The sequence below is a fragment of the Aethalodelphis obliquidens genome, unplaced genomic scaffold (assembly GCF_003676395.1).
Source record: "Aethalodelphis obliquidens isolate GAN/ISIS:26980383/991018 unplaced genomic scaffold, ASM367639v1 scaffold41, whole genome shotgun sequence".
NCBI lineage: Eukaryota > Metazoa > Chordata > Mammalia > Artiodactyla > Delphinidae > Aethalodelphis > Aethalodelphis obliquidens.
In genome coordinates, this window is record NW_020837985.1 from 3,365,952 (window position 1) to 3,392,699 (window position 26,748).

Sequence of the window (26,748 nt, forward strand, 5' to 3'; positions counted from 1 at the left end):
ACTGAGCCCGCGTGCCACAACTACTGAGCCTGTGCTCTAGAGCCCGCGCTCCACAACAAGAGAAGCCACCGTAATGAGAAGCCCGGGCACCACAACGAATAGTAGCCCCCATTCACCGCAACTAGAGAAAGCCCACACACAACGACGAAGACCCAACGCAGCCAAAAATAAATAAATAATAAATAAATTTATTTTTAAAAATTTAATTTATTCTTATAATAATGTTGTGAGATAGATGTGATTATCTCCTTTTTACACGGGAGCTAACTGAAGATAGAGAAGTTAAGCAACTCAACCAGAGTGATGCAGTTTTAAGTGGGGTGGACAAGGTGGAATTTCCAGGCATTCGTGTCCAAGGTCAGTTTACTTATGCGCTATTCTGTATTGCTGCTCACAGTATTGTATGATTAACTTGATGGTAATATTTGCTCTCATTGTAAAAGATTATATGCCAGACATTATTCTGAGTGTTTTGTTATACGTATGAACTCATTCAGTCCTCCCAGTAATCCTTGAAGTTGGCACTGGATCATGCCCATGTTGCAGAAAGGAAAAGTGAAGCATTGAGAGGTTAAATAACTTGCCTAAAGTTATTCAGCTACTTAATTGGCAAAATCAGGCTTCGAGCGCATGTAGTCTGGCTCCAGAGGCTACAGTGTTTAACCCCTACTAGAGTTTTTAGTCATTAACCCCTACTGGTATCACCTCCATATTCTACTCTATAATGTAACTAATGTTTATTTTTAATATAAACGTGTTTCATGTTATCTTTAAGTAAAATTAATATTCCAGGAAGATATATCATGTTCATACTGTGGCTTTACTCCATCTGGCTTACCCCCTGGTGTGTGTGTGTGTGTGTGTGTGTATACACTTTGATAATTGTGTTTCCAGAACAGTGCTATCCAATGCAGTAGCCATTAGGCACATGTGGCTATTTAAATTTTTTTTTGATTTTGCATTATTTTAATATAGCAAAGCATTGACAAGAATAATAAATAGGCAATTTATTTGATAAATTTGGTTTTATAAAAATATTTGTTGAACAGAGTTGCTTGAAAAGAGGCAAAAAGACAGTATGTAAAAATATTAGTGATGAAATATTTACATATATCTATTTCAAAAATTAGAATAGAAAATATTCTCCATCTAGAAGCATTACTTCTGAGATTACCAGGTTCCCTGGCACCTGTAGTGTTTCACAATTTAAAAAAATCATGGTCTTCAGAGAAGAGTCATATGAAGGTGTCAACAGTTTCACATTCATATCATGACATGCAGTTTTGAAGAGAATCACGGGAAATTCTATGAAAAATTAAAATAATAAGACCACATTGAGATAATATATCTTCAGAAAAATACTAGTGTCATAGTATTAAAGACAGAGATGGCTAATAAACTGATTAATGAATGTAAATATGTACCAAGAATAACAGTTTCTTTTTTTTTTTAAAGTTTTGGTAATCAATATAAAAAGATTTCTAAATCTGTTTTAATGCATGTAGATATATGTTACTATTAGTTTTTAAAAGTGTAGTTGACTTCCAATATGGCTATTTAAATTTAAATCGATTAAAATTAAATAAAATTTAAAACTCAGTCACTCTAATCACATCAATAGTCATGCTATTATGACTCTCAGTAACCACTGCTAATCAATAGTCACACGTGCCTAATAGCTTCTGTATTGGACAGTGCAGATTATAGAACATTTTTGTCATGGCAGAAAGTTCTATTAGACAGTGCTGCTCTAGACAATTTAGACTTACACTAGAATCAAGATTGACTAGAAAACTGAATTCTTGAACCATATCATTTGATCTTTGCAGGATTGTGTTTTTTGAGTAACAGTTGGTGTTACAATAGGTATACCCCCAAATCTAAATGGCTTTGCACAATTGAAGTTTTTTATTTCTTTCATGCATGGAGCCTGATTGGTGGGCAGTTTTCCTCCAAGCAGTGAAGTAGGAACCTAGGCTCCTTCCATTTGGTGGTTCTCTATCTTCAGTATGTGGCTTCTAAGGTCATTGCTTGCCTGTTTCAACCTGACAAATGGGAAAGAGTGTGGAGATAGAGTGCCATTTTCATGGATGGGGCTGGAAATGGCTTCTGTTTCACTGCCTTGAATTCAATCATACTGCCACACCTAACTGCAAGGAAGGCTGCAAACTGTGGTCTAGCTGTACGAGCAGGTTGAAGAGGAAATGGGTTTGGTGGGCACTGAGCTGGAATCTGCCACACGTGTCCTGTCCTTAGCTTACCTTGAGACATAATCTAAGAAACAGTCCTCAGAAGCTTACTATTACTGTATCGTAAGAATATTATTAAGGACATTTTTCAGTGTGATTCTTATTATCTCATACGTGATGATCCGTGCTGCCTTGATTGCCATGGAAAGCCTTATTTTTCTTGAGTTCTTGGCGTACTTTATGGAGAAAGAGAATTCTGTAATTTTCACTTTTTGTTTTGCTTGTCAGGAAATCTCATAGCCAAATTTGTATTTACAAATATAGTGCTGTGTAGAATCATAAAGAATCCTAAAGCTTATATGATTACATTCTAAATTTTCTCATGTACTTGGTTTTCCCTTTAATCTGTTTTTTGGTCCTGATTTTTATGAATTTACATATTTTCCATCTTATTGCATATGTTTGTGTTTATATTGTGTTAACCATCCCAACTTGTTTGGTGTAATAAAGTGAGATTGTAAATAAATACTGTCTTTCACCAAAACACACATATTCAAAACACCATTATTGTTGTTTTTTTTTAATTTTTTTTTATTGAGGTATAGTTGTTTTACAATGTCATGATAGTTTCTACTGTACAGTGAAGTAGAGTTCCCTGTGCTATACAGCAGGTTCTCATTAGTTATCTACTTTATACATATTAGTGTGTATATGTCAACCCCAGTCTCCCAGTTCATCCCACCCACCCCCCCACTGCTTCTCCCCTTGTCATTATTGGTTTTTCATTCATATACGTGGTCATGTCTTCTCTCAGTGTGAAATTTTAACACCACAGAAACTCCCAGAAGATAACATAATGAGAACCCTTGTTCCATCATCTGGATTTTAACATCTGTAACATTTTGCCATATTTGCTTCAGGTCTTGATTTTTAAGATCATTTAAAGAAAAAAAACAGATAAAGTTAAAGTCCCTGGACCTATAAGGTCTACCTGGACCTTTATCCTTCATTAAGACCCTCTATGCTATGTTCCAAAAAATACTTGCTGAATATTTGTTAATTGAATGATTTGAATTGATGACGAGTTGTATTGTGGATGTTTGTAGTAGACGAACACCTCAAAAATAGAAATTAACATCTTAAACATCTTCTCTGTGACCTTCCCTTTTTATACCCTGTGTCATTTTTAATGAATCTAATGATTGACAGGACTACTTGTTGAATGAATGGGTGAATTTAATGAAAAGGGACCAATAATTGAGAAACTCCTGTAGTAATCCAGTTGTGAGGTAAACATGGTGGCAGTGGAGAGGATTGGAAGGGCCACAGATACTAGGCAGCTCAGAGACAGTCAAGCAATCTGTCCATGGTCACTCAGCAGTACAGTGGCAGAACCTGAATTCATGCTGTATCAGTATGGTTATGAGAAAATACCTTTTTTGCTACCATACAGCCTTTCCTCTAAGCCTGTGTAAATTCTCTCCACTTTTCTGGATGGTTTCAGTGGACTGAATTTCAGGTGGTTTGTGAATTAAGCAAAGATGTCTTTTTGTAGGGAGCTTTACATAAGTAGTCCAAAGCTTAAAGAGTTGTTGATTGAAGATACAGATTAGGGAGTGTTTTAATATGAAGATAATAATTGAAACTATTACAGTGGGTGAGCTACCAGAAGATAAGAATTTACAGAAAAATTCTATTTTTTTCTTAAACAGAATCTGGGATCTCACCAAGTCTATAAATCTTAGAACCCAGAGGAACTGTCAGAAATAAAAGTTTTCTTATAGTTTTCAGAATTCAATATGTATATGTGTCAGATAAGTTAAAAATTACAGGTTTTCAAAATTCTCCCTTATTAAACTATTTTATTGCTACTATTTTCATTTTTTTGGAAGAATGCTTTATATGAGCAATGTACTTTTTCTGACACACTTATGTTTTAGGTTTTTAGGAACTGTGCTGTTGTTGAATTCTTCAGAGAATCAGGGAATCTTTTGGAAGAGGGTGTTCTCCCTCCTTTATATACTGAAGTACATCTTCTTTATTTATTGAAATTCATCTATTGTGTTTGGTGGCCCAGATGATGGGACAATGCTTTGATATCCTTTCAAGTGATATAGAATGTAGATAATTGTGTAGCACTTGTGGGATATTGGATACATTCATATGGATGTTTATAGTGGTTCTGTTTTCCTATGCAGTTATTATTCTTATTCATAAATTTTGTTTCATTGTGTTTGAAAACTTAGGTAATAATTTCAAGATGCCAGGGCGTTCCACTTCAAGTTCAGGTTCAACTGGTTTTATATCCTTCAGTGGTGTAGAATCTGCACTCTCCTCCTTGAAAAACTTCCAGTCCTGCATCAGCTCTGGAATGGACACAGCTTATAGTGTTGCTTTGGGTCTTGTGGAAACTCAGAGTAAGTAATAATTAAAATTTATTTCTTTTGTGTCTATTTTGATGTAACCCTGAGTGGTGGCATTGCTCTAGGGATGCAAGATACCGCTCACCTTTTGGGTAACCTTGGGACAATCATTTAATCCCTCTGGGCATCTGTTTTCTCATCTTCTTTTACATACCACATAGTGATGTACTGCGGATAAGATGAGATTGACTCATTCATATGTGTTCAGACCCCCATGAGCCACTAGAGACTGCACTAGAAATTTATGGGCTGAAACATGAAGGTATCTGACCTCAAGGAACATACAATCAAAAGTATGTGACATTTGTGGGACTTCCCTGGTGGCGCAGTGGTTAAGAATCCGCCTGCCAATGTGGGAGACATGGGTTCGATCCCTGGTCCAGGAAGATTCCACATGCTGCTGAGCAACTAAGCCTGTGCTTCACAACTACTAAGCCTGCACTCTAGAGCCTGTGAGCCACAACTACTGAGCCCACACACCGCAACTGCTGAAGCCTGAGTGCCTAGAGCGCATGCTCCACAACAAGAGAAGCCACCGCAATGAGAAGCCTGCGCACTGCAACGAAGAGTAGCCCCTGCTCGCCGCAACTAGAGAAAGCCTGCGTCTAGCAACAAAGACCCAACACAGCCAAAAAAAAAAAAAAAAGTATGTGACATTTGTGAACTGTACAGTATACAGCATTATGATAGTTATTTTCCAGTAATTGAACTATATTTTGTTCATGCTTAATTACTCAGTAGACAGACCAAGCCGATGCTAGGGGTACTGGTAAAAGAAGGCCTCTACAAAAGATGAGAAAAGTTCAGTCTTGCTGCACTTGACCACAATTTTTTGATGAGAAGATCTAGAAAGATGTTATTTGCTTTGTTTGGGTTAAATTTATTTTTATTTTATATTATATATGGAAGCAGGGGAGCAACATAATCGTTTTGTTTTCCTTTTAATATCACTGTTTTTCAGCAATTTGATGGTGATGTGCCTTGGTGTGATTTTCTTTGTTTATTCTGCCTGGTGTTCTTCGAGCTTTATGGATTTGTAGGCTTACAGTTTTGATCAAATTTGGAAAAAAATTCTGCTGCTATTTCTCTCCCCTCTCTTCTCCTTCTGGGGCTCCAATTACATGTATGTTAGGCTGCTTGGTAATGCCTCATAAGTCACTGAGGCTCTGGTGATTTTTTTCAAGTCTTTTTTTCTCTCTGACTTTAGTATGAATAGTTTCTTTTGCTGTGTCTTCAAGTTCATTAGTCCTGTCTTCTCAAGTGTCTAATTGACTAAATCTATCCAGGGAATTTTTAATTTCAGAGACTGTATTTTTCAGCTCTAGAAGACATGAAAAAGAATTAAATGGAATCTTATTTCTCTCCTCATTACGCTCATGTTTTCCTCTGTACGCTTGAGCACATGGAGCGTATTTATAATAGCTACTTTAATATCCTGTCTGCTAATTCTGGCATCTCTGTTGCCACTTGTGTGTATTATGTTGTTGAGTTTGGGGATTTTGTCATCTTCTTTTAAAGAGTATTGACCTTTGTTTTGGTTGGCAGCTAAGTAATTTGTGGATTAGGCTGATCCATCCCAGGCTTGTTGTTAAACTTCCTTAGGGCAGGTCTAGTGTAGCTTTACTTTAGGGCTACTTTAGCCTTGTTACAAAGCTTGCTCTTTGTGGAGTCTCTGTTGATTGCCCAGAGAGTTCAACGAAAAAGCTCTACTCTGCTGGATGGAATCTGAATGCCTTCCAGTCCTGCGTAAATTCTGGGAATTGTTCACTTCACAGCTCCCAGCAGTTGTTCCTCAGCAGCTTAGGATTCAGCATCAGACTCAAGGGGATCTCTGTGCAGATCCCTCACGGGCTTTCCCTGCATGCCCCCTTCTGTCTTGCAAAACGCCTGCTACTCATCCTCCCTGAACTCCAGTCTCTCTCTTCTCAGTCCTTTAAGACTGCTGTGCTCCTCTTGGATTCCTCCTCCATTTTGCAAGCAAGAGGGCAATTGGAGGACTTACCTCACTTGCTTTCCTTTTCGCAGGCATCCCAGTTCTGCTCTGCCTATTGTCCCACTGCCTGAAAGCCGTTGCTTCATATATTTTGTCCAGCCTTATAGTCACTCATGGCAGAAAGGCCAGTTCCATACTAGATATTCATTCACAGCTGGCAGCAGAAGTCACCCATCATCTTTAGTGGGTGGCCTCTAAGGGTCTTACCCCTGTCCAGCCTGATTTGTAGTCTCTTTTTGATGGTGTTGGATATTCGGCTTTGGTAGGTAGTCCTGGGTAAACTCATAATAAGATCTTAAATCATAAGAGAGAAGGGCTGGTACGTAACCTCCTGGAGGATTGTAGTCAGTTTTTTTCAGGATTTGCTTTGAAGGCTTCTTAGTATGTTTGATACCGAGTTCATTTTTGTTTGTTTTTGTTTTATTTTTTTAAAATAAGTATATTTTGATGCAAAATGCAGCATCTGTTTCATTTAAAAAGAAATATAAGCATCGTTTTTTGAAAGATTCATGCTCTAAAGCAGGGATTGGCAAAGTTTTTCCATGAGGGGTCAGATAGCAAATGTTTTCAGTTTTGTGGGCCATGTGGTCTCTGTCGCAACTCCTCTGTTGCAGGTCTGACAATTATTATAAAAATAGTTTTGACCCTGTGGACCTTGTGGAAGGGTCTTGGGGACCACCTCCTGAGAACTGCTTATGAACCTGAATTGGAGTGCTTATGAGCAAGACTTTGGTGACAGGAGAAACTCCCTACAGAGAGGATGCCTAGGGTGACCCCCACTGGAGTAATAGAGCAAGAGCTTGTTAGGAGAGCAGTTTTCTTGTGACGCCCGACTGAGGTGCCGTCTGAGGACCCAGAGAGTAGAAAAACACCTGGTATTTAAGTAAATTTGAAAGTAACTCAGCCTCTAACAGTAGATGAAAGACTTTTAGGAGACAGAGCCCATATTGCTACTTAATTGCAGGATTTGGAATCAGCCTGATACGGTCTCTAGTCCCAGTTCCAGCTTTAGTTCTATAACTTGCTCAAAGATAGGTAATTTCTTTGAACTTCTAATTTTTTATCTGTGAAATAGAGATAAAAATGCCCATTTTATAAGGTTGTTGGGGTTAATAAGATAGTATATGCAAAGTGCTGTTAGTGTAGTGTTTATTCAATAACTATCAAAAAGTATAGGCAGCAATTAGAAATTTAAGGGTCAGAGCTTAGAAGAAGGGCCTGTGATGTGAAGAGGGGAGCAAAGGTGGATGAGTTTGGAGTCTATTTAAGGCTTTTGGTTTGCGTGCAGCTAAATCAGTAATTCATGTTAGCCAACACTACAATGATTAATAAAGGTTTCTTCCTTCAGGTTGTTTACAGTTTAGCTGGGAAGCAAGACATATACATGCTGTTCAAACATTAAGTGAACACTGAGGGCCTAAACATTGAACATTAAGGTCCTGAAAGAAGTTAGGACTTTATTATTGGATGGTTTAAAGTAGAGGAGGAATGTGGCAAGATCCAGGTCTAGAAAGATAACCTCATGGCAATACTGAGGATGCTGCGGAGGATGGAGATACCTCAAGTAGCTAATGAAGTTATTTCAGTAGCTCAGGTGGAAAAAGTAAGTTCAGCTAAGATATTATAGTTGAGGTGAAGAGGATTCGATTTGTGTGCTTTGTGTCTTATATTATGCCCCTACATTGAGATATAGGCAGGATAGTGTAATGTAAGAGTGCAGAGCTTTGTGTACAGAATGCCTGGGTTCTTGTCCCAGCTCCATCACTTATTATTTTTGTGTCCTTGGACAAGTTTTGTAACCTCTGTTTTAGATTTCTGATTTGTAAATGGCATTATTGTGGGGATTAAATGAGATAATACTTACAAATTACATAGAGCAGTCATTAATACTTAATAAGTGCTCAGTAAATGTTAGCTATCATTTAGTCATTTGGTTTGCATTTGAGTTGACTATTTTCTTGGGCAATAGTCCATGGACTGGGAGAAATTAAAGTGCAGAAGAGCAAGTGGGAAAGTCCATCAACTATCTTCAGAGCAGAAATACTCCCTTTTCTTCTTAGCCTTATAAGATTAGACACACTTTCTGTTGACCTTTCGGGTTGCCCAGTTTCATCACAAATTAGAATGAATTTTGACAAAATAGGTGGTAACAATCACTTGGGGATCATTTTCTCACTTTGCACTGTAATTCTCTTGTCACTATATTATTAAATTATTCGTGGAGGGGATTCCTGCTGCCGAGAACTTGGGTGGTGATGTGTTTCGTTTTGTTTCCTGTTGGTTGCATATTCCTATACAGGTGCTTGTCCCTATTCAACTTTCTAGCATATTTGAAATTATCACCTTTCCTCGTGTTACGTTACAGCTTATGGTGTCTGGGCAATTAGACTCTTGCTGCCACCCTATCTATTAGTTTTTCTCTGAATTTATTGGTATTCTAGTAATTCTTTATTTGAACTAACTGGGAAATGAAATTTGTTACGTTAGGAGATTTTTCAGATAACCAGAGCTTATTTTTCAGATTTTAAAGTTTATTATGTACTTTTCTGTCTTCTTAAGCAGAATGTACTGACCTAATTTATCAGAGCTGTAGGTATCAACATCATCTTTAAGCAACTGAATTTTCATAAGCCCTTTAAGTTTAGTCAAGTAAATTTGAGGAATGGCCCTTCCCTAAAATGTTAGTGTACCTCAGGGTTGCGTCCTCTCGTCCTGCCTCTGTGTCAGGGTGTGTCTTCAGGTGGCCTTCAGAGGTTTGGTTAACATTCTGCGATTCCATGGAAAATGTATGTGCCTGAGGATTGACAGTTCTTATCAGATTCTTGCTGAATATTTGTGAGGAACGTTTGGAAGAAAAGAGTAAAAGGATGTCTATTTAAATTGCCCAAGGGTCCAGTAGATGAGAAAACTGTTGGAGGGCTTCTGGATTTTACTCTCTATATTGCTTTTCTTTCTGTGACTTGCTGAAAGAAACAGAGCAGAGAGACTTCAGTTATTATGGTCAGGCAGGTAATTGGATGTTTGTTGAACTATTCTGAGGTACGGTGATGATAATGATGGCCATAATGATCAAAAGATGATAATAGCTTGATTGGTTACACACGTCAAATGTGTGCAGGCACTGTGCTGTTTTCACAAGTGATATCTCACTTGGTCCTAACTAATCCTTCAAAGTAAGGACTGTTGTTATCCCCACTGGGTACATGAGCCACTGAGGCCTAGCGAAGTTAAGTGCTCTCCAAAGGTCACACAGTTACTAAGTAAGTGGTGGGAGTTGAGATTTGAGCATAAGGGACTTGACTGCAGTTTCTGCCCTTAACAATTACACTTTATTGAAAATTGATTGTGTTTGTCTAATGGCATTTGCAGCAATTGGATAATATTGAAATAACATTTAGTGGTATTTAGCTCAGAAAATTTTGGTTATTTTGTTGAGGTTAACATTATCTGATTTTTCTTTTTTGTCCCTCTTCTTCTTCCTTTCCTTCTCCCTTTTGAATTCCGAAATGAGGTTGCATGCTTTTTCTTAAACAGCCCATCAGCTTTTGTCCTATTCTGCTAGTGAAGTTCTCAATGACTTCCCTTGGACATTCACACGTTCCCTGGACTTTAGTGTCTTCTACTTGTAAAGGCAGAGTTGAGTCTGGTCGTGGAAGGAAGAAGCTGGGAACTTTTGGGGTCATTGTACTGACCCTAGTCTGTCTATTTCTGGACTTGCTGTAATGTTAGGAATATCAGTTCCTTTTTGGTTAAGTGATGGCTGTCAGGTGTCCTCTCCGTTGCAGCCAGTTGCAGTCCTGATTGATAGAAGTGATACAGTGAATTGATTGAATGATAGTCTGTTCTTTCATGTATCCAGAATTTGTATTCTCATTAAGAATCATCATCTTTTTAAACCGGATTCCTTTTTTTCTCACCTTGGTCTCCACCTAGGCAATAAACAGAGCTTTCACTTTGTGACAGTTACTTTAGAGTTAATGATGAATAAAGAACAGCCATCAGAGTTAAAAATTACATGGCCTTAGAAATTTGTGCTTCTCATGAATAACTGAACTTTCAGATTTGCAAACCTTAAGCATTCAGTTGAGTGCATACTTCTGAATCTGGAGGCTTCGGTGGGTAATATTCTAGTTTTTCCCCTGATATAAGGCATTCTAAAAATCTAAAAATTTGAGGGATAGAGAGAAAAAGAAAAAGAAAATTATGAACACCCATAACCCTATCACCCATCACCTAATTTTATGAAAAAGGAGTAATTATTTTACTTAAATCTTTTATGTTAAATTTATTTTGAAAATTACTTAATGGTTTGAGAAGCCAGCACGTACTGACCTCACATTCTCAAGACTTCTTTTCTTAGGAAGATCCACATTATGGATTTTCATTATGCTGTAATAAATTTCTCCATCTAGAGAACTGCTTCTTATAGCCAGGACTCTAGTTAAAGTGGGAAGGTTTCTTTTTGGCCTTGCTCTTATACTTTATTCCATAATTATGTTATTGAGTAGAAGCAGTAATTAGAAGAAAGTAATAATAGTGGGGTGGTGGCCACAAAGACAATAAAAATAACAACCATAAGAAGCCAATGTTTGTATTTCTTATATAGCTTTTAAAGCTGGAGTCAATTATAAAAGCAAAATGTTATTATAACTTAAATAAATGAAGGCCATTGAAAATTATGGTATCTGTAGTGTTAAAAGTATAAAGGCATTGCCTACAGAGTAGTAAAAATCCAGCTCTCTCTAAAAGCTCAGTTGTTTTGCCTATATCTTCATATTTCCCAGGTGTAAGGAAAAGCTGCTCTGTTTCTACTCTGCTACTCACAGCGCTTGTGACACTTCTAGCTCCACTTCCCACTCCAAGCAATTTTCCAATTCTCCAACTGGGTGTCCTACAATTCAATTCAATTCTGATACTATTTACCTGGAGTTAGTGTCAGATCTCACAGGTTAAGCGCTCAGTCCCATAAGACTGCCCCCACTGCCCTTGGGTTCTATAATTTGCTAGAGCAGCTCACAGAACTCAGGGAAACAGTTTATCTACTAGATTACCGATTTATTATAAAAAGCTACATCACAGGAACAGCCGGATGGAAGAGATGCAAAGGGCAAGGTAAGTGGGAAGGGGCGCGAGCTTCCATGCCCTCTCCAAGCTTGCCTCTCTGCCAGCACCTCCACGTGTTCACCGACCTGGAAGCTCTCTGAACCCTGCCCCTTTGGGTTTTTATGGAGGCGTCATTCAGTACCCACGCACGCGCAATTAAATCATTGGCCACTAGTGATTGAGTCAATCTCCAGCCCTCTAATCATGTGGTTGGCTTCCATGGCAACCAGCCCCCATCTTGAGGCTATCCAGATAACCCCTAGCCACCAGTCATCTCATTAGAATACAAAAAGACTTTGATCACTTTGATGATTCCAAGGGTTTTAGGGGCAGAGACCAAATATATATTTCTTCCTATTATGTCACACCAGGACTGTGTGTGTTTGTTCATTGTAGTGGCATTATTTGTAGACTCTACAGTTAATCAAGTGAAAAGAACTTCTGATGAAATACGTTTTTGGAGGAGATTGAAATATGCTAACAAAAAGAATCACAGGGAAAATTTTCACAATGATGTATATATTAGGGCAGTGCAATAAAGTGAGAAAACAGCCTTGTAACATCTATTAAGGCCCACAAAAAGATTTACCAGAATAAAATTTCCTGTTCCTTTTCCTCAATCCCTCTTCTTTGTCATCAGCAGTATTCATATTGATAATCCATTAATGCCATTTTGAGGCTGAAAGGAACCTTAGCAGTTAGGTATCTCTGATGCTTTTACTCACTGGTTCTTACTTCAAGGAATGGGAGCTTTTCAGAATGAGTGAGGTTTGTCAGCCTCTAGGGTTGGGCAGAGAATAGGAATGAGGAAGTGGGGGTGTGTGACAGCCCTCCATTCTGCTCCCTTACTGGTTATGAGTACAAAATGAGTACATTCCCTCTCTTCTTAACATTAATAAAATTTAGACTTGCTTTCAAATTGTGCTCAGGAAGTTGCCTGTGAGCACAGGATCTGAAAATCTGAGCATGTGTTTTGTCTGGCACGATTAGGTGCTTGAAATTTAGAAGGGCAACATGTCCTCTTCTCAGAATCTCTAACCCTTTGCCCTGCTTGATTTTTCCCCCTACTACTTAACGTCACCCCACCTTCTCACATACTGTATCATTGGTATAGTTATTTGGTTTGTTGCCTGTCTGCCCTGTACGTAAGCACCGTGACTGCAGGGATTTTTGCCAGGTGCCTCTAATTCCCCCGCCCTCGCCCCTGCTGTTGCCTCTATCAGCACTTGGTATATAGAAGGCACTCAAGAAGTGAATGAATATATTTAAAACCTAGTAGGCAAATTAATATAAAAATTTCCTCGAATTGAGTATCTAGCTCATTTATATATGCACACAGGTTCATATCCATGGATCCATATATCCACTCCATCCCTGTATAGACCCCATCTGTATAGCCGTATATGCATAGTGTATATACAGTAGTGGGTGGTTTTGCCCTCAGGGCACCTTTGGCAACGTCTGGAGACATTTCTGGTTGTCACAACTTAGAGGCAGGTGGTGAGTGTGCTACTGGTCTCTACCAGCCTCTAGGTGTTTAGGTGTCGCTAAATATCCTACAATGCATAGGACAGCCCCTGGGCAACGTCCAGCCTAAAATGTCAGCAGTGCTGAGGCAGACGAACTGTGATATACACATATGCACATACATATTCATTAACTCTGGTAAAAGGAAAATATTGTTTTTCACCCAGAGAGGTTTTGAAATTTGCCTAGTAGAAAGCATAGGCAATACTAGGGGTTCTTTAGGTAAATAATACCTGAACTTTTATTGTATGTACTGCTTGCTGGAAGTTAGGGATTTTTCCCTGTTTTCAGAGGTTCTTCATGTTCTCCTTATATTTTATATTTCTTTTTTGTGTTTATTGTATTTCCCTGTCTGGTCTGTAAGGTCCTTGAGGGTAGGATTCATCTATAGTCATCCTCATACCCCACCTTCAGAGCCTGGCAGAGGGCTTTATACATTTTAGGTCGTCTGCAAATGCTTATTGATGAATCAGTCAATCAATCAGTCAAGTAATTAAGGAATTTGGGTGTTGGGTTGAAGCAGCCATAGTAGGAGAATTAACCCCACTCACAGAAATGGGCAAATGCCACAAATCAAGCTGTTCTCATCAACTGGAGAGCTGGTCTTTCAGGTTACCACCATGCCACAGGGCATTTCTCACATTGGAACATATTTGCATTTGGTAGATACGGTTGGTAAAAGACTCCAAAGGTTACAAAGCCTGAATGCTGGGGGAACTTCAAGGTCAGCCTTTTCCTCAGCTGGTGAGATTCCTGGTACTGTTGACTTGTGTCTTCGAAATATGTGTGAGATGTTGCTATTAAATGTATCACTACCATAATCGTATTGTTTAGTCTTGACCTGGGAACATGCCTCACCTTCTGATGTAAGCTTTTCTCAAAGTGTTGAAGTGGGTGAGGAAAAGAGAGCCGCCAGAGCTGACTGTAGGCAGATACTATTAAATAAAGGTGCGTGCGGTGAAAATCACTGAAAGAGGTAGCCTTATCCTCACTCTACAGATGGGAAAATGAGGCTCACTGAATTGAAGTAACTTACCATAGGGCACACACCGAAGTGGCAGCCAGGGAATTTGAATTTGAAACCAGTTTGGCCTGATTTCAGCTCCTTGACCTAGATTAATCTGGCGCCCCTTTCTCTTTTTGATGGCCCTCAGTTGATGGCAGTAAGCCTTTCTAGCTGTGATGTAAGAGGCATTTTTTTGGGTATATTTTCTCTACTTCTTATTGCAATTATATGAGGTTTTACATCTTTTTTTACAAATGAGAAAATTTTAAATTCAAAATATTAATTAGTGAACAGTTGAGCATTTGAACTGGCAAAGTAGTATGGCACTTAGCCCCATGCAGTGGCTCAGCACAGATTCGTCTTTGCAATGATAGTGACAACGAGGAAAGTTCTTTGTAACAAATCAGTTCCAAGATTTTTTTCTCGTGTTTAAAAAATTACTATTATTTACATTTTGCTTTTGACCCATCTTTCTGTGACATATTTTTATGAACTCACTTGTGGGTAGAGGGAAGGTTTGAAGAGAAAAAGGAAAGAAGAGTTTTGTCAGAAACTCATCCTATTGTGGGCATTTGCTCTTAAAATGTTAGAATTAAATAGTTGGTCTCTGTGGATATCTAAATTTATATCTTGAAAGGACAAAATCAAAATTAATCAATAGAGCAAGTCTTTGAAAATTCTTTATATTTTATGCCGCCGATATTAATGTCTGTGATGTTACCTGTCATATTGGAGGCTTGGTTTTGCATGGTTAGCCTCTCAGAGTTGATTTTTTTCTCTTAACTGGTAAGTTTGCCGTTTAAGCCATGGAGTAAGGGATGGTATATACTTAATTGTGACTGTGTGGACCAGTGGCCATACGGGGCATATATCTCATGACCCAGTTTTCTTACTTCAAGCATATAACTTTTTAATTATGAATAAATAGATATTTATTAAAAGGGTTTTTTTGGGCTTCCCTGGTGGCGCAGTGGTTGAGAGTCCGCCTGCCGATGCAGGGGACGTGGGTTCGAGCCCCGGTCCAGGAAAATCCCACGTGCCACAGAGCGGCTGGGCCCATGAGCCATGGCTGCTGAGCCCGTGCGTCCGGAGCCTGTGCTCCACAATGGGAGAGGCCACAACAGTGAGAGGCCTGCAAACATCTAGGTGCATTATGGGACTTTTCTTACTCAACCTCAGTTTAAGTTGTTATTTAAAGTAACCAAGTTCTCCTCTAAGACCTAAATAGAAAATAAACAGTTTAGCAAGGAATCAAGAAAAAGATTTTTCTCTTTTCTCTTGATGACTTTATAACATAGTTGCACAGGAATCATTAGGGTAGGTGACTCAATTTAAAAATCACCAGTGTTCTACCTCCTTGGCTTTTCATGTGTTCCCCCTTTTCAGGTGAGCCCCCTTAAGATGCCATAACCTAATATCCTGATACCAATAAATGCCTTTTCTTTGTTTCACAGGGCTTTTTGCTTTTTTATTGTATTTTTGTTTTGTTAATGTGTTTGGTCTTTAGAAATTAGAAATTGAGCACTTTTGTTCATTGATGAACCTAAGTTTTAAAGACTTTGCACTTAATTTTTGTGTAAGGACTGATTAATCCAGTGGTTCTTAAACATGGGAGGGAACCACTTAGAGGGCTTGTTGAAACAGATTGCCGGGCCCCACTGCTAAAGTTTCAGTAGATCTAGAATGAGGCCAAAAATTTGCACTTCTAATGAGTTCTCTGGTGGCTGATGCTACTGGTTCAGGGACCACACTTTGAGAACCCTGGTCTAATCATTTCGCCTTTGACAGGAGAAACCTATGCCACTAGGTGGCACCAAAACACTTCTTATGAGGTAGCCACTGGGGCCTTACTGATCTGTGTGTGTTGATTGCGGGGTTCAGAATTGTGTAAGAAGTACAGTCACTACATTATTGGAATCTAGTAGCTTGGAGCCTGAATTATTCCATATATCTAAAAATACAAAAATTGTGCTGTTTCTATCAGACCAGAAAAACTGTAGGGCTATTAGGATCACAACATTTTACGATCAGCTCTTCCAGGAATGAGGACTAGACCGCTCATTTCCACTAGCTTTATTTCTAGTTATCCCGGTTACTCAGTTCATTTACCAGCAATAGATGCAGGCCCTGTCACAAAATAGAAAGATACATCTCATATTTATTATTTATTATTCTGAGTTAGTGATCTTGATTTTTGTTGTTGATAACATTTAAAAACCACTTTAAATTCTGTCAGTGGGCCAAATGTATGGGGCACAATTTTGGGATATTAAAAAGTGTGAAATGTATTTTCCTCTCCTATTGACTTCCTTAGTCAGAAAGTTGAGTAGTTGCCTTTTTGAGAGCTACGGAGAGGAAAGTTTGAGCTGTTGTTGGCCTCACCTCCTCACCTCACCTCACCTCACCTCCTGTTATGGTGCACTCTCACTCCGTAAATTTCCAACTATTCCAACGCCTCCAGATTTTCTTTCTTCCCCAGACTGTAAAAACCTGAAGGTTGGCTTGGTTTCTGCACATGATGGAATGTGTGGAAATAATTGCTTGCTGTACTCTCCTGCTTGCTAAGCTCCCATCCACATTGGGATGTCCCTTTTTGAAATAGTAAATGAGTCATATTTTAGTTTTTAAAACAGAAGACGTATAGTACCTAAATACTGCCAGGGTTTTTCTAGATGCTTGTGAATAATATTTGTGTTGATTCTATTTTTTCTTTTTCATTTCTTTTCTTTTTTTTTTTTTTAAACTTTTGGAGCAGAGGCATGGGTTAGGTTTCAGTGACCTAATAGGTATGAAAATGACTACTACGGGAGAAACTGAAGTGGAGTCACTCGAACAGATTTTAAAATTAGACTAGCACTTTATCATATATCTTTGATCATTGAAAAGAATTAAGACTAGTTTAATTCTAGGCAAAGATGACAATTCATGGCAGAAGTAGAACAGGCTTTAGGATCGTTTTTGAAACATTAGATCCTTTTTAAAAGAAATAAAAGTTTGTCTTTCCCTAAGCAGAAAGGAACTTTTATTAGGTTGGTGATTAACAGGTGAAACCAATGTGATTATTCTAGAGAAGATTTTTTTATTATCCAGACCTATTTCTCTCTCTTTCTGTACTTCATACCTGAAATTAAGTGTGTGTTCTGGGGGCTTCCCTGGTGGCGCAGTGGTTGAGAGTCCGCCTGCCGAAGTAGGGGACACGGGTTTGTGCCCCGGCCGGGGAAGATCCCACATGCCGCGGAGCCTGCACGTCCGGAGCCTGTGCTCCGCAATGGGAGAGGCCACAACAGTGAGAGGCCCGCGCAACCCCCTGCCAAAAAAAAAAAAAAAATGTGTTCTGTATAAATGTAATGTGTTATTTGTATGTAGCAGCACTGTCCAATAAAAATATAATGTGAGCCGCATGCATAATTTAAAATTTTCCACTATCCTTATTACAAAATGTGAGAAAAAAGAAGAGGAATTAATTTTAGTAATATATTATTTAATCTAATGTGTCTAAAATATTACCTCGACTTGTAATCGTTATGAAAATTGAGTTATTTTTATACTTACATTCTGTTCTCAGTCCGGACTAGCCTCATTTCATATGCTTAATAGCTACACGTGGGAAATGGCAGAGGGCGTTTCACTTTTCAGTGACTATCAGAGGAGGGCAAAAAATTGTAATGGTAGTTAAATCATTTAGTTTTGCAGCTTTTTAGCAGTTTTGGTGAATATTCACATTGAAACTTTGAACCAGTTGGTAAAACAAGATAATACTATCTATTGATTTCTTTTCCTTTTTTTTTTTGTACTTGTCAGTCCTTTACCGCTGGCATGATTGGTATTTTAGGTTTTTCCCAAAATTGTTTAACCCCCTTAAAATCACTTACTTCTCCAGATCCTATTAATATTTGCCTCTTCTTGAAATGTCGCATCCCAATTTGACTCCATACCTACAGTACTTCCATATTTTGTAACTGATGTGGTAAATTAGTTTCTTGCTAGTGTTGAGCAAGCTAGAGAGGCTAAGCCTCTTAACTTCAGCCAGAATATACTGGTTGCTGTAATCAATTAGGCCTGTCAGCAGTTGACCTTGGAAATGCTAATTTGCTTATCCCTGGGTTCTGCTTCAGGCACTGCCTTTCCCTCTGTGGGTGGGAGTTATGAACCCAGTTTGGAGAAGAACTAGAGGCCCTTGGGGCAAGCTCCAAACGGATGTGCTTCTTGCTTCACTTTTGCATGTGACCAAGTTGCAAGAGGCATTCCTTGCATGAATTTCTTTGAAGACCTTTTAAAGTCGGCACTTACGCCTAGACAGAAGTTGAGAGGAAGCTTCATTGACATTTGGATCTGCCCTTCCCCTGCATTCTAGCACCATCTGCCATAATGAAGTTGATTAAAAATGAATCCATTACTATTTCATTATATCCCTTGATGGGATTTTACTTATGATAAGTAACCTAGCTTTTTAATCCCTCCCAGTTAATTGTTGCATTTTTTATGGCTAAATAATATTCCACTCTTTGGATATACCACATTTTGTATATGCATTCATCAGTTGATAGACACTGGATTGTTATTATTAATAAATTATTATTCGGATGTTATTAAGAAATGCTACTCTGAACATTTGTGTACAAATTGGAATCTCATTGTGGTTTTGATTTGCATTTCCCTAATGGACAGTGATGTGAAGCTTCTCTTCATGTGCTTACTGGACATTTGTGTATCTTCTTTGGAGAAATGTCTATGCAGATCCTTTGCCCATTTTCGAATTGAGTTATTTCTGTTTTTGAGTTATAAGAGTCTTTATATATTCTAGATACAAGTCCATTATCAAATATATGATTTGTAATTTTTTCGCCTTCTGTGAGTTGTCTTTTTACTTTCTTGATAGTGTTCTTTGAAGCATAGAAGTTTTTTATTTGAGGAAGTCCAGTCATCTGTTTTTCCTTTGTTCCCCGTGTTTTTGGTGTCATACCTAAGAATCCATTGCCAAATCTAACGTCATGCAAATTTATTGCTAATTTTTTCCTAGGAGTTTTATAGCTCTAGCTATTATATTTAGATCATTTTGAATTAATTTTGTATATGGTTTAAGTTAGTGGTCCAATTTCATTCTTTTGCATGTGGCTATGCAGTTGTCCCAGCACCATTCCTTCCCCACTGAATAGTCTTGGTACCTCCTTGTTGAAAATCAGATGACCATTGACACACAAGTTTATTTTTGGACTCTCCATTAATTGTATTCCATTGATAGAATTCTGTATGCCTATCCTTATGCCTGTACCACACTGTCTTGTAGCTGTTGCTTTGTAGTAAGTTTTGAAGTTGAGAAGTGTAGTCCTCCAACCTTGCTGTTCTTTTTAAAAATTGTTTTGGGTCTTTGGGGTCTCTTGTAATTCTGTATGAATTTTAGGATCAGCCTGTCCGTTTCTAAAAAGAAGCCAGCTGGGATTCTGATGAGATTGCATTTATTTAGATCTTATTTAAGTTCTTTCAACAGTGTTTTCAGAATATTAGTTGTACATTTCTTCTGTTAATTTATTCTAAAACATTTTATTCTTTTTGATGCAATTGTAAATGGAATTACTTTCTTAATTTCATTTTCATATTCATTACAAGTGTATAAAATCGAGCTTGTATCCTGCAACCTTGCTGAACTCGTGTGTGCGTGTGTGTGTGCGTGTGTGTGTGTATTTTTTTTAGTGGATTCCTTAGGATTTTCTTCATGCAAGGTCACGTCATCTGTGAATAGAGATAGTTTTATTTTTTCCTTTCCAATCTATTAGCTTTTTATTTCTTTTTCTTGCCTGACGCTAGAACCTGCAGTAAGTTATTTACTGAATACAAGTGGCAGGAACAGACATCCTTATCTTGTTCCTAATCTTAGGGCAAAAGAAAAGTCTTTCATCATTAAGTGTAATGTTCTCTGGAGGACTCCCTTCCTCCTGCAGTGTCCTTGCAGCACCCTCTATTGAGAAAGGTTAACATTACGCTCACTGTAAGGAGAAATGCTTAAAGCAATTTCATTCATTATCACAGAGCATGTATAAAAAGATAAATTTTGGGCTTCCCTGGTGGCGCAGTGGTTGAGAGTCTGCCTGCCGATGCAGCGGACACGGGTTCGTGCCCCAGTCTGGGAAGATCCCACATGCCGCGGAGCAGCTGGGCGCATGAGCCATGGCCGCTGAGCCTGCGCGTCCGGAGCCTGTGCTCCACAACGGGAGAGGCCACAACAGTGAGAGGCCCACTTCAAATAAAAAAATAAAAAAAATAAAAAAATTTAAAAAAAGATAAATTTTGAGCTGAGAGGCAATAAATTGATTAACTGGCACAGCACACAAATAAGCAAGTGGAATAAAGCTTTAAAAGGGCTGTGATAGAAACCTGTGTGCAGGAATCAATGGGGGCATGATGGAGTTAATAGTAGATTCTAGCTGAGGACCTTTAGGAGAAATTTCATGCCGAAGATGATGACCAAAAGATGAATAGTGTCTCCTATAGAATGGGAGAGGGTATCTCTGAGGAAAGCAAAGGTGAGAAGTAGTCCAAAGAACTTGGTATCAAGATCTGTGAAGGATCTGGGGTTTTTACCCTACATGGACGCTATCAAGTTAGCCTGCCACAGTTTCATGGATGCTGGCGGAAGACAGGAGACTCCTAGGTAAGAGACAAAGGCCTTTCTTGTTGTACATCAAGCCATGTGAGTATTATGGTCCTGTAGGTTCACTCCCAATCCGAGTCCTTACAGGGGTGGTATGGAAGAGCCCAGGGCGATACTGTGGTGGGCTTGGGTTGGAGCTGAGGAACCTTGAGCTTGGGGAACCCAGATTTTTATAATGGGCAGTAAACCTGCCTGACTTTTGCTCTGGAGGAAGACATTATCTTTATTACACTGCCCTTTGCTTTGGAGGGAGACACTATCTAGTCTTCCAAAGCTTTGTTCATTATGCAAACATCCTTGAAAAGATAGGCTGGAACAAAAGGGCAGTGCATGCTTCTGCAAGATGTTCAGAGATGTGTGAGACCCGTGAAGAATTGTTTCCCAATGCCTGGCAGATTCAGGGAGATGCAAGTAGTTCAGATTGAAGATTATCTTCAGTTTGGGCCTTTCTAAGATTTTTACCACCATGTGTTATAGCTTTAGTACTATCACATCGAGAAGATGTCGTACATCTCACAATATAGTAATAAGGCCTTGGTTACTGCCAGGTTCCTTTCTTCTTTCCCTTTTTTCCCTAATGGGCAGCAAAATACTTTGGTTGGCTAGGCAGACTTTAAGGACCAGTTCTGGAATCAAGTAAACTGGGTTCAGGCTCGGCTATGCTAGTTAATAACATAGTGACTTTAGGTTTTGGTTTCCTCATCTGTAAAATAGGGGATAATATTGTAAAATAGGAACTAATATCTAATGAATGTTTAATTATGTGCCCACAAACATCTCCCTTATTCCCACCTTATTTAGGGTTGACGTGAGAATTGAATAATATGTTTAAAGTGCTCTCCACAATGCTTGGCACGTAACACTCACATTTTATTGGTCAATTACCTTTTTTTATTAAACACATACTATTATTTTTATTTATTTATTTATTACTATCAGCTATAGTTTTAATTCAGTCTCCAAAGAGTCCAAAGAGCTATTTTTATTAGATCTTTTTTTTTTTAATTGAGGTGTAGTTGATTTACAATGTTGTGTTAGTTTGGGGTCAATTACTTTTTGACCAATACAAATAACAACCAAAAAATGTGGGTTTTTGTAGTTATTTGGGCCCTTTGCAGAGTAGAAAGGTGGATACTTTGGAGCTCTTGGTTGAGAATTAGTATTGTATAAAGTTAGTATTGTACAAATTTAATATTGTACAAATAGCCCTGAGTTAAAAATGCAAGTTCTGTTATCTACTAGCTGTATAAGTTTGAACCAGTTACTTCATTTCTTTGAGCTTCCTTTTTTGTGTGTGTAAAATATGGCCAATATCTCCTTTTCCTAGTTCAAAACAGTTTATATGCTTTGTCATATGCCGGATCTACTTCTCACCTTGGCTGGTCAGCCTGTAAACACGTACTTCAACTATAAAGAGAATAAGTGAAAAAATGACTTTAAAGTATATACCTTCCTATTGGGATGGAGAATGGCACTGAGAGTGTGTGTTGAGTGAGGGCCAAGTGTGTTTGTGAGCGGGAGGGGGAGAGGGAGTATGGGCATTACCTTCTTAGTAGGAAAAAAGTGACATCTATGATGATTTCGGAAGCAGAAATGTGTTCTAGTTTCAGAAAAATTAGTATGGGATTTAATTTCAAGCAAAAAGGATCAGAGCTCCTTTGGGACAGACTAAAATAGACATTTAAACTAGTTACAAAGAAAGGTTATGTAAACTGTTACATAGAGGATGCAGTTTTTGTTAGTGCCCTCTACTCTCTTAGAATGGAGACTTCCAGAGTCCTTAGGTAGTTTTGGAGTTTGTTGAATTTGAAAGAATTGCCCTATATCTGCCTTATCTTTCCAAAGAGCACTATGCACTTGTGTTTAGATACTTACTAATTGGGAAGCGAAATACCAATACTAGTCCGGTAACGAATCCTACCAGATTCACATACCAAATTCCTATAATACCCAGAAGGCTTCTCATAGACCCAGAGGGCTGTCAGAGATTACCATGCAGGTCTAAGAGATGTTTCACATGCTCAACTGTGAAGCACTTTCTTTTCTTTACTGTTTTATTTTTTGGTTAACTGATTGTATGTTCCATTAATATTCCTCTCATTCAGGTATTTAATGAATGTTTGCATTTTCACTCCAATGATATTGTTTTTACATCTCATCCTTACCATTCTTGGCAATATCACCGGTGGGGGAACATCTCAAAACATAATCAAGGGCTTCCCTGGTGGCGCAGTGGTTGAGAGTCCGCCTGCCGATGCAGGGGACACGGGTTCGTGCCCCGGTCCGGGAAGATCCCACGTGCCACGGAGTGGCTGGGCCCGTGAGCCATGGCCGCTGAGCCTGCGCGTCCGGAGCCTGTGCTCCGCAACGGGAGAGGCCACAACAGTGAGAGGCCCGCGTACCGCAAAAAAAAAAAAAAAAACAAAAAAACCATAATCAAAATCCTTCACATAATCTGTCCCTCACATTTTAGTACAGTTATAGCACAAGTGGAACAGATGACTGCCGTGTGAATAGGGATTTTATTATACTTTTGTTCTATATTTAATGCTTTTAATTGGTCGCAATTGAGCACCACGGGAATAGATTTCTCAAAAGAACCTTCAAAAAATACATTTGCCCAGATTTGAATTATCAGTTAGAGTTTAACAGGTGACTGATTTAACTTCTCTTTTTCATTAAGAGTACATTTTAACTCTGGATCTGGAAAAGAAATGAGGTTTTAAGAGATAGGACAGGCACTCATACATTTATTAGAGGTATTGAGTATTTCTCATGTGCTGTATAACTACTCTCCAATGATGGCCCCCAGCAAGTCTTCCCATGCTTGTGATTGCATGCTATTCCTCATATCAAGAGATGGAGCTTACTGGGGTAGTTTGTTAAGGAGCAAGAGATGAAATTGGTACCAGGAGTAGAGTTTAAACCCACATTGGCATATGCCCTTATTGCTGTAAAACAAGCTACCTTGAAACTTAATGTGTTAAAACTGTAAACTTTCTTTTGTTACTGTCTCATGATTCAGTGGGTTGACTGAACTGGGCTGGGAGGTTCTTCTGCTCCATGTGAGGTCAGTTAAGATGGCAGCCATTTGGGGGCTCGACTGGGTTAGAATTTGCAGGGTTGGCTCCCTTACATGGCTGGCAGTTGGTTCTGACTGTTAGCTGGATGCTCAACTGGAGTTATTGACCAGAGCCTTAGGGTTCTCCTTCACGTAGCCTCTCCACATGGTTTGGGTTTCTTCCAGCACAGTAGCTGTTCCCAGGGGAAGGAAGCAGAAGCTGCCAGACCTGTTAAGATGTGGGCTCAGAAGTTCCAGAACATCACTTCTACTGTGTCTAATAAGTCAAAACAGTCACAGGACCAGCCTCAATTTATGGATAGAGAAAATAAACTCTACATATCAGTTAGGGGGTAGCGTTCATGTGAGGGCCGAAAGGATTAATACTTCCTGTGCTAGGTGTTGCCAATATAGCAGTGACTAAAATAGACCTGGCATTTGTGTACTGAGCAGAGGCTGGAGAGAATAGGAGAGGGCCAGAACAGGGGTAGAAGGCTCTCATAAGTCAAATTAGAGTTTGGACTTCTATCTTTCGGGCAGTGAGAAGCTGTTAAAAAGTTTTTAAAATCGGAATAAGATAATTTGTATTTTGCATTAATTCTCTGGCTATAATGTGGGAAATGGCTTCCTAGGAATGAGCCTAGAGGTAGACCAACCAGTCAGGAGGCTGTTGGGGTCCCAGGCATTAGATAGTAGTGACTTGGACTAGGAAGGTGGCATGGGGTCTGGGCAGATTCATGAGAGACAAAGGAGGGATGATTGATGAAATTCAGTGATCTACTGAATATGGAGATTAAGGGAAAGGAAGGAGTCAACAATGATACTCAAATTTCTGACTGAAGCATCCCCGTTAAGAAAGGCCCGGTTTGGGCTTCCCTGGTGGCGCAGCAGTTGAGAGTCCGCCTGCTGATGCAGGGGACATGGGTTCGTGCCCCGGTCCGGGAAGATCCCACATGCCGCGGAGCGGCTGGGCCCGTGAGCCATGGCCGCTGAGCCTGCGTGTCCGGAGCCTGTTGCTCCGCAACGGGAGAGGCCACAACAGTGAGAGGCCCGTGTACCGCAAAAAAAAAAGAAAAGAAAAGAAAGGCCCAGTTTTCTAGCCTGGTGGCCATTATTTTGCTATTGCTGTGGGAACAACTTACCACAAACTTAGTGGCTTAAAACAACACAAATGTATTATCTTACAGAGCTGGAGGTTAGAAGTCTGCAATGGGTCTCCCTGGGCTAAAATCCAGCTGTCAGAAGGGCTGTGTTCCTTTGCGGAGGCTGTAGGGCAGAGTCATTTTCTCGTCTCTCTCAGTTTCTAGAGGCTGCTCATACTCCTTCCATCTTCCAGGTCAGCAATGGCCAGTCAGGTCTTTCTCATCCCACATCACTGTGACATTGACTCTCCTGCTTTTCTCTTTCACTAATAGAGACCCCTGTGATTATATTAGGTGCACCCAGAGTAACCCAAGATAATGTATCTCCCCATCTCAAGGTCAGTTGATTAGTAACCTTAATTCTCTCTTTGCACGTAACATACATACTGACAGGTTCTGGGGATTAGGAAATGGACATCTTTGGGGGGCTGTTATTCTGCCTCTGACAAATGGGAACTGGAAGACAAATTTTGGGGGGGAAATGAAGTCAGTTTTAGACATGTCTCCCGAGTAGAGATGACCAATAAGCAGTTGGTCTTTGAGTTCAAAGTAAAGGTAGGATTTGGAAATAGCCTACATGTGGGATTTGAAGCTATGAAATATATATTTGTTTCTGAGAATATGTTAACTGAAAAGAGGGCCTGGGCCAGCATTCTGGGGGGGTTGGTGCGAACAGATGAGATTGAGGAGGAGCTACTGGAGGGTTAGGAGCAAATCTAGCAGGATTTGGTTTCAAGGAGGTTGTTGTATCTTTGCCTGGAAAGGATCCTTAAACATCTTTTTTAACCTACTTCTATTACAGATCAGGAAACTGAGGCCCAGAGAGATGAAATAACATGTCTAAGATAGTTGAACTAGTTGACAGATTTGCTTCTTGATTCCTGCTTCAGTTTGCTTGCCACAGTGCAACCTGAGTCTGTTTAATCTTTTTATTTTGAAGATGGTGTTGAGAAAAGATTCCGCCTGTGTGTGTGTGTATGTGTTTCGCTGGGATTCTGAATACCAAGAGAGAAAGTTGCAGTAATAATGTTATCTAGCTAATGCCTTAATTATATGCAAGTAAATTCTTTATACCAAATAACAACAGTTAAGAATTATTTTTTTAATCATGTAGACTTTTCTAAGTGTAGCTTCACCTCTTTGGGCAGTCTCTCTTTCACCTCATTTTGTGTGTACATGCTCGCTCTCTCTAAATAAACTTTTTATTTTGGAATAATTTTAGGTTTACGAAAAGTTGCAGATAGCGCAGAGAGTTCCCATATACACTCACCCAGGTCTTCCAGTTGTTAAGATCTTACATTTCCATGGTATGTTTGTCAGAACTAAGAAACAACATTGGTACATTACTATTGACTAAACCAAATAGGAAATTCCAGACTTTGTGGATTTCACTAAGTCTTTTTTCAAGACATTGTCCAGGATCCAGTCCTGGCTATCATATTGCATTTAGTCACCATTTGCATTTAGTCACCATCTCCTTAGTCACTTCTTCATCTGTTTCTTTTTTTCATTTTTTCTTGGTTTTTATAACCTTGACAATTTTGAGGAATCCTGGTTAGATTTTCTGTAGAATGTCCCTCAATTTGGGTTTGTTATGATTAGATCTGGGTTATGTGTTTTTGGCAAGAAGACCACAGAAGTCTAGTGCCCTTCTC

The 26,748-nt window shown here is 39.1% G+C and overlaps 1 protein-coding gene across 4 annotated transcripts in view; it reads left to right on the forward strand.

The window, feature by feature from the left end:
- NSMCE2 (NSE2 SUMO ligase component of SMC5/6 complex) overlaps positions 1-26,748 on the forward strand; it is a 224,601-nt gene that overhangs the window by 2,743 nt on the left and 195,110 nt on the right. For 3 of the 4 annotated variants that reach the window (XM_027132427.1, XM_027132430.1, XM_027132431.1), the window contains exon 2: positions 4,436-4,606. In XM_027132427.1, coding sequence (XP_026988228.1) covers positions 4,450-4,606 — 157 coding nt within the window. In that variant the 5' untranslated portion in view covers positions 4,436-4,449. Of the gene's footprint in view, positions 1-4,435; positions 4,607-26,748 lie in introns of those variants that run through there. The other variant, XM_027132432.1, reaches the window with a different exon arrangement.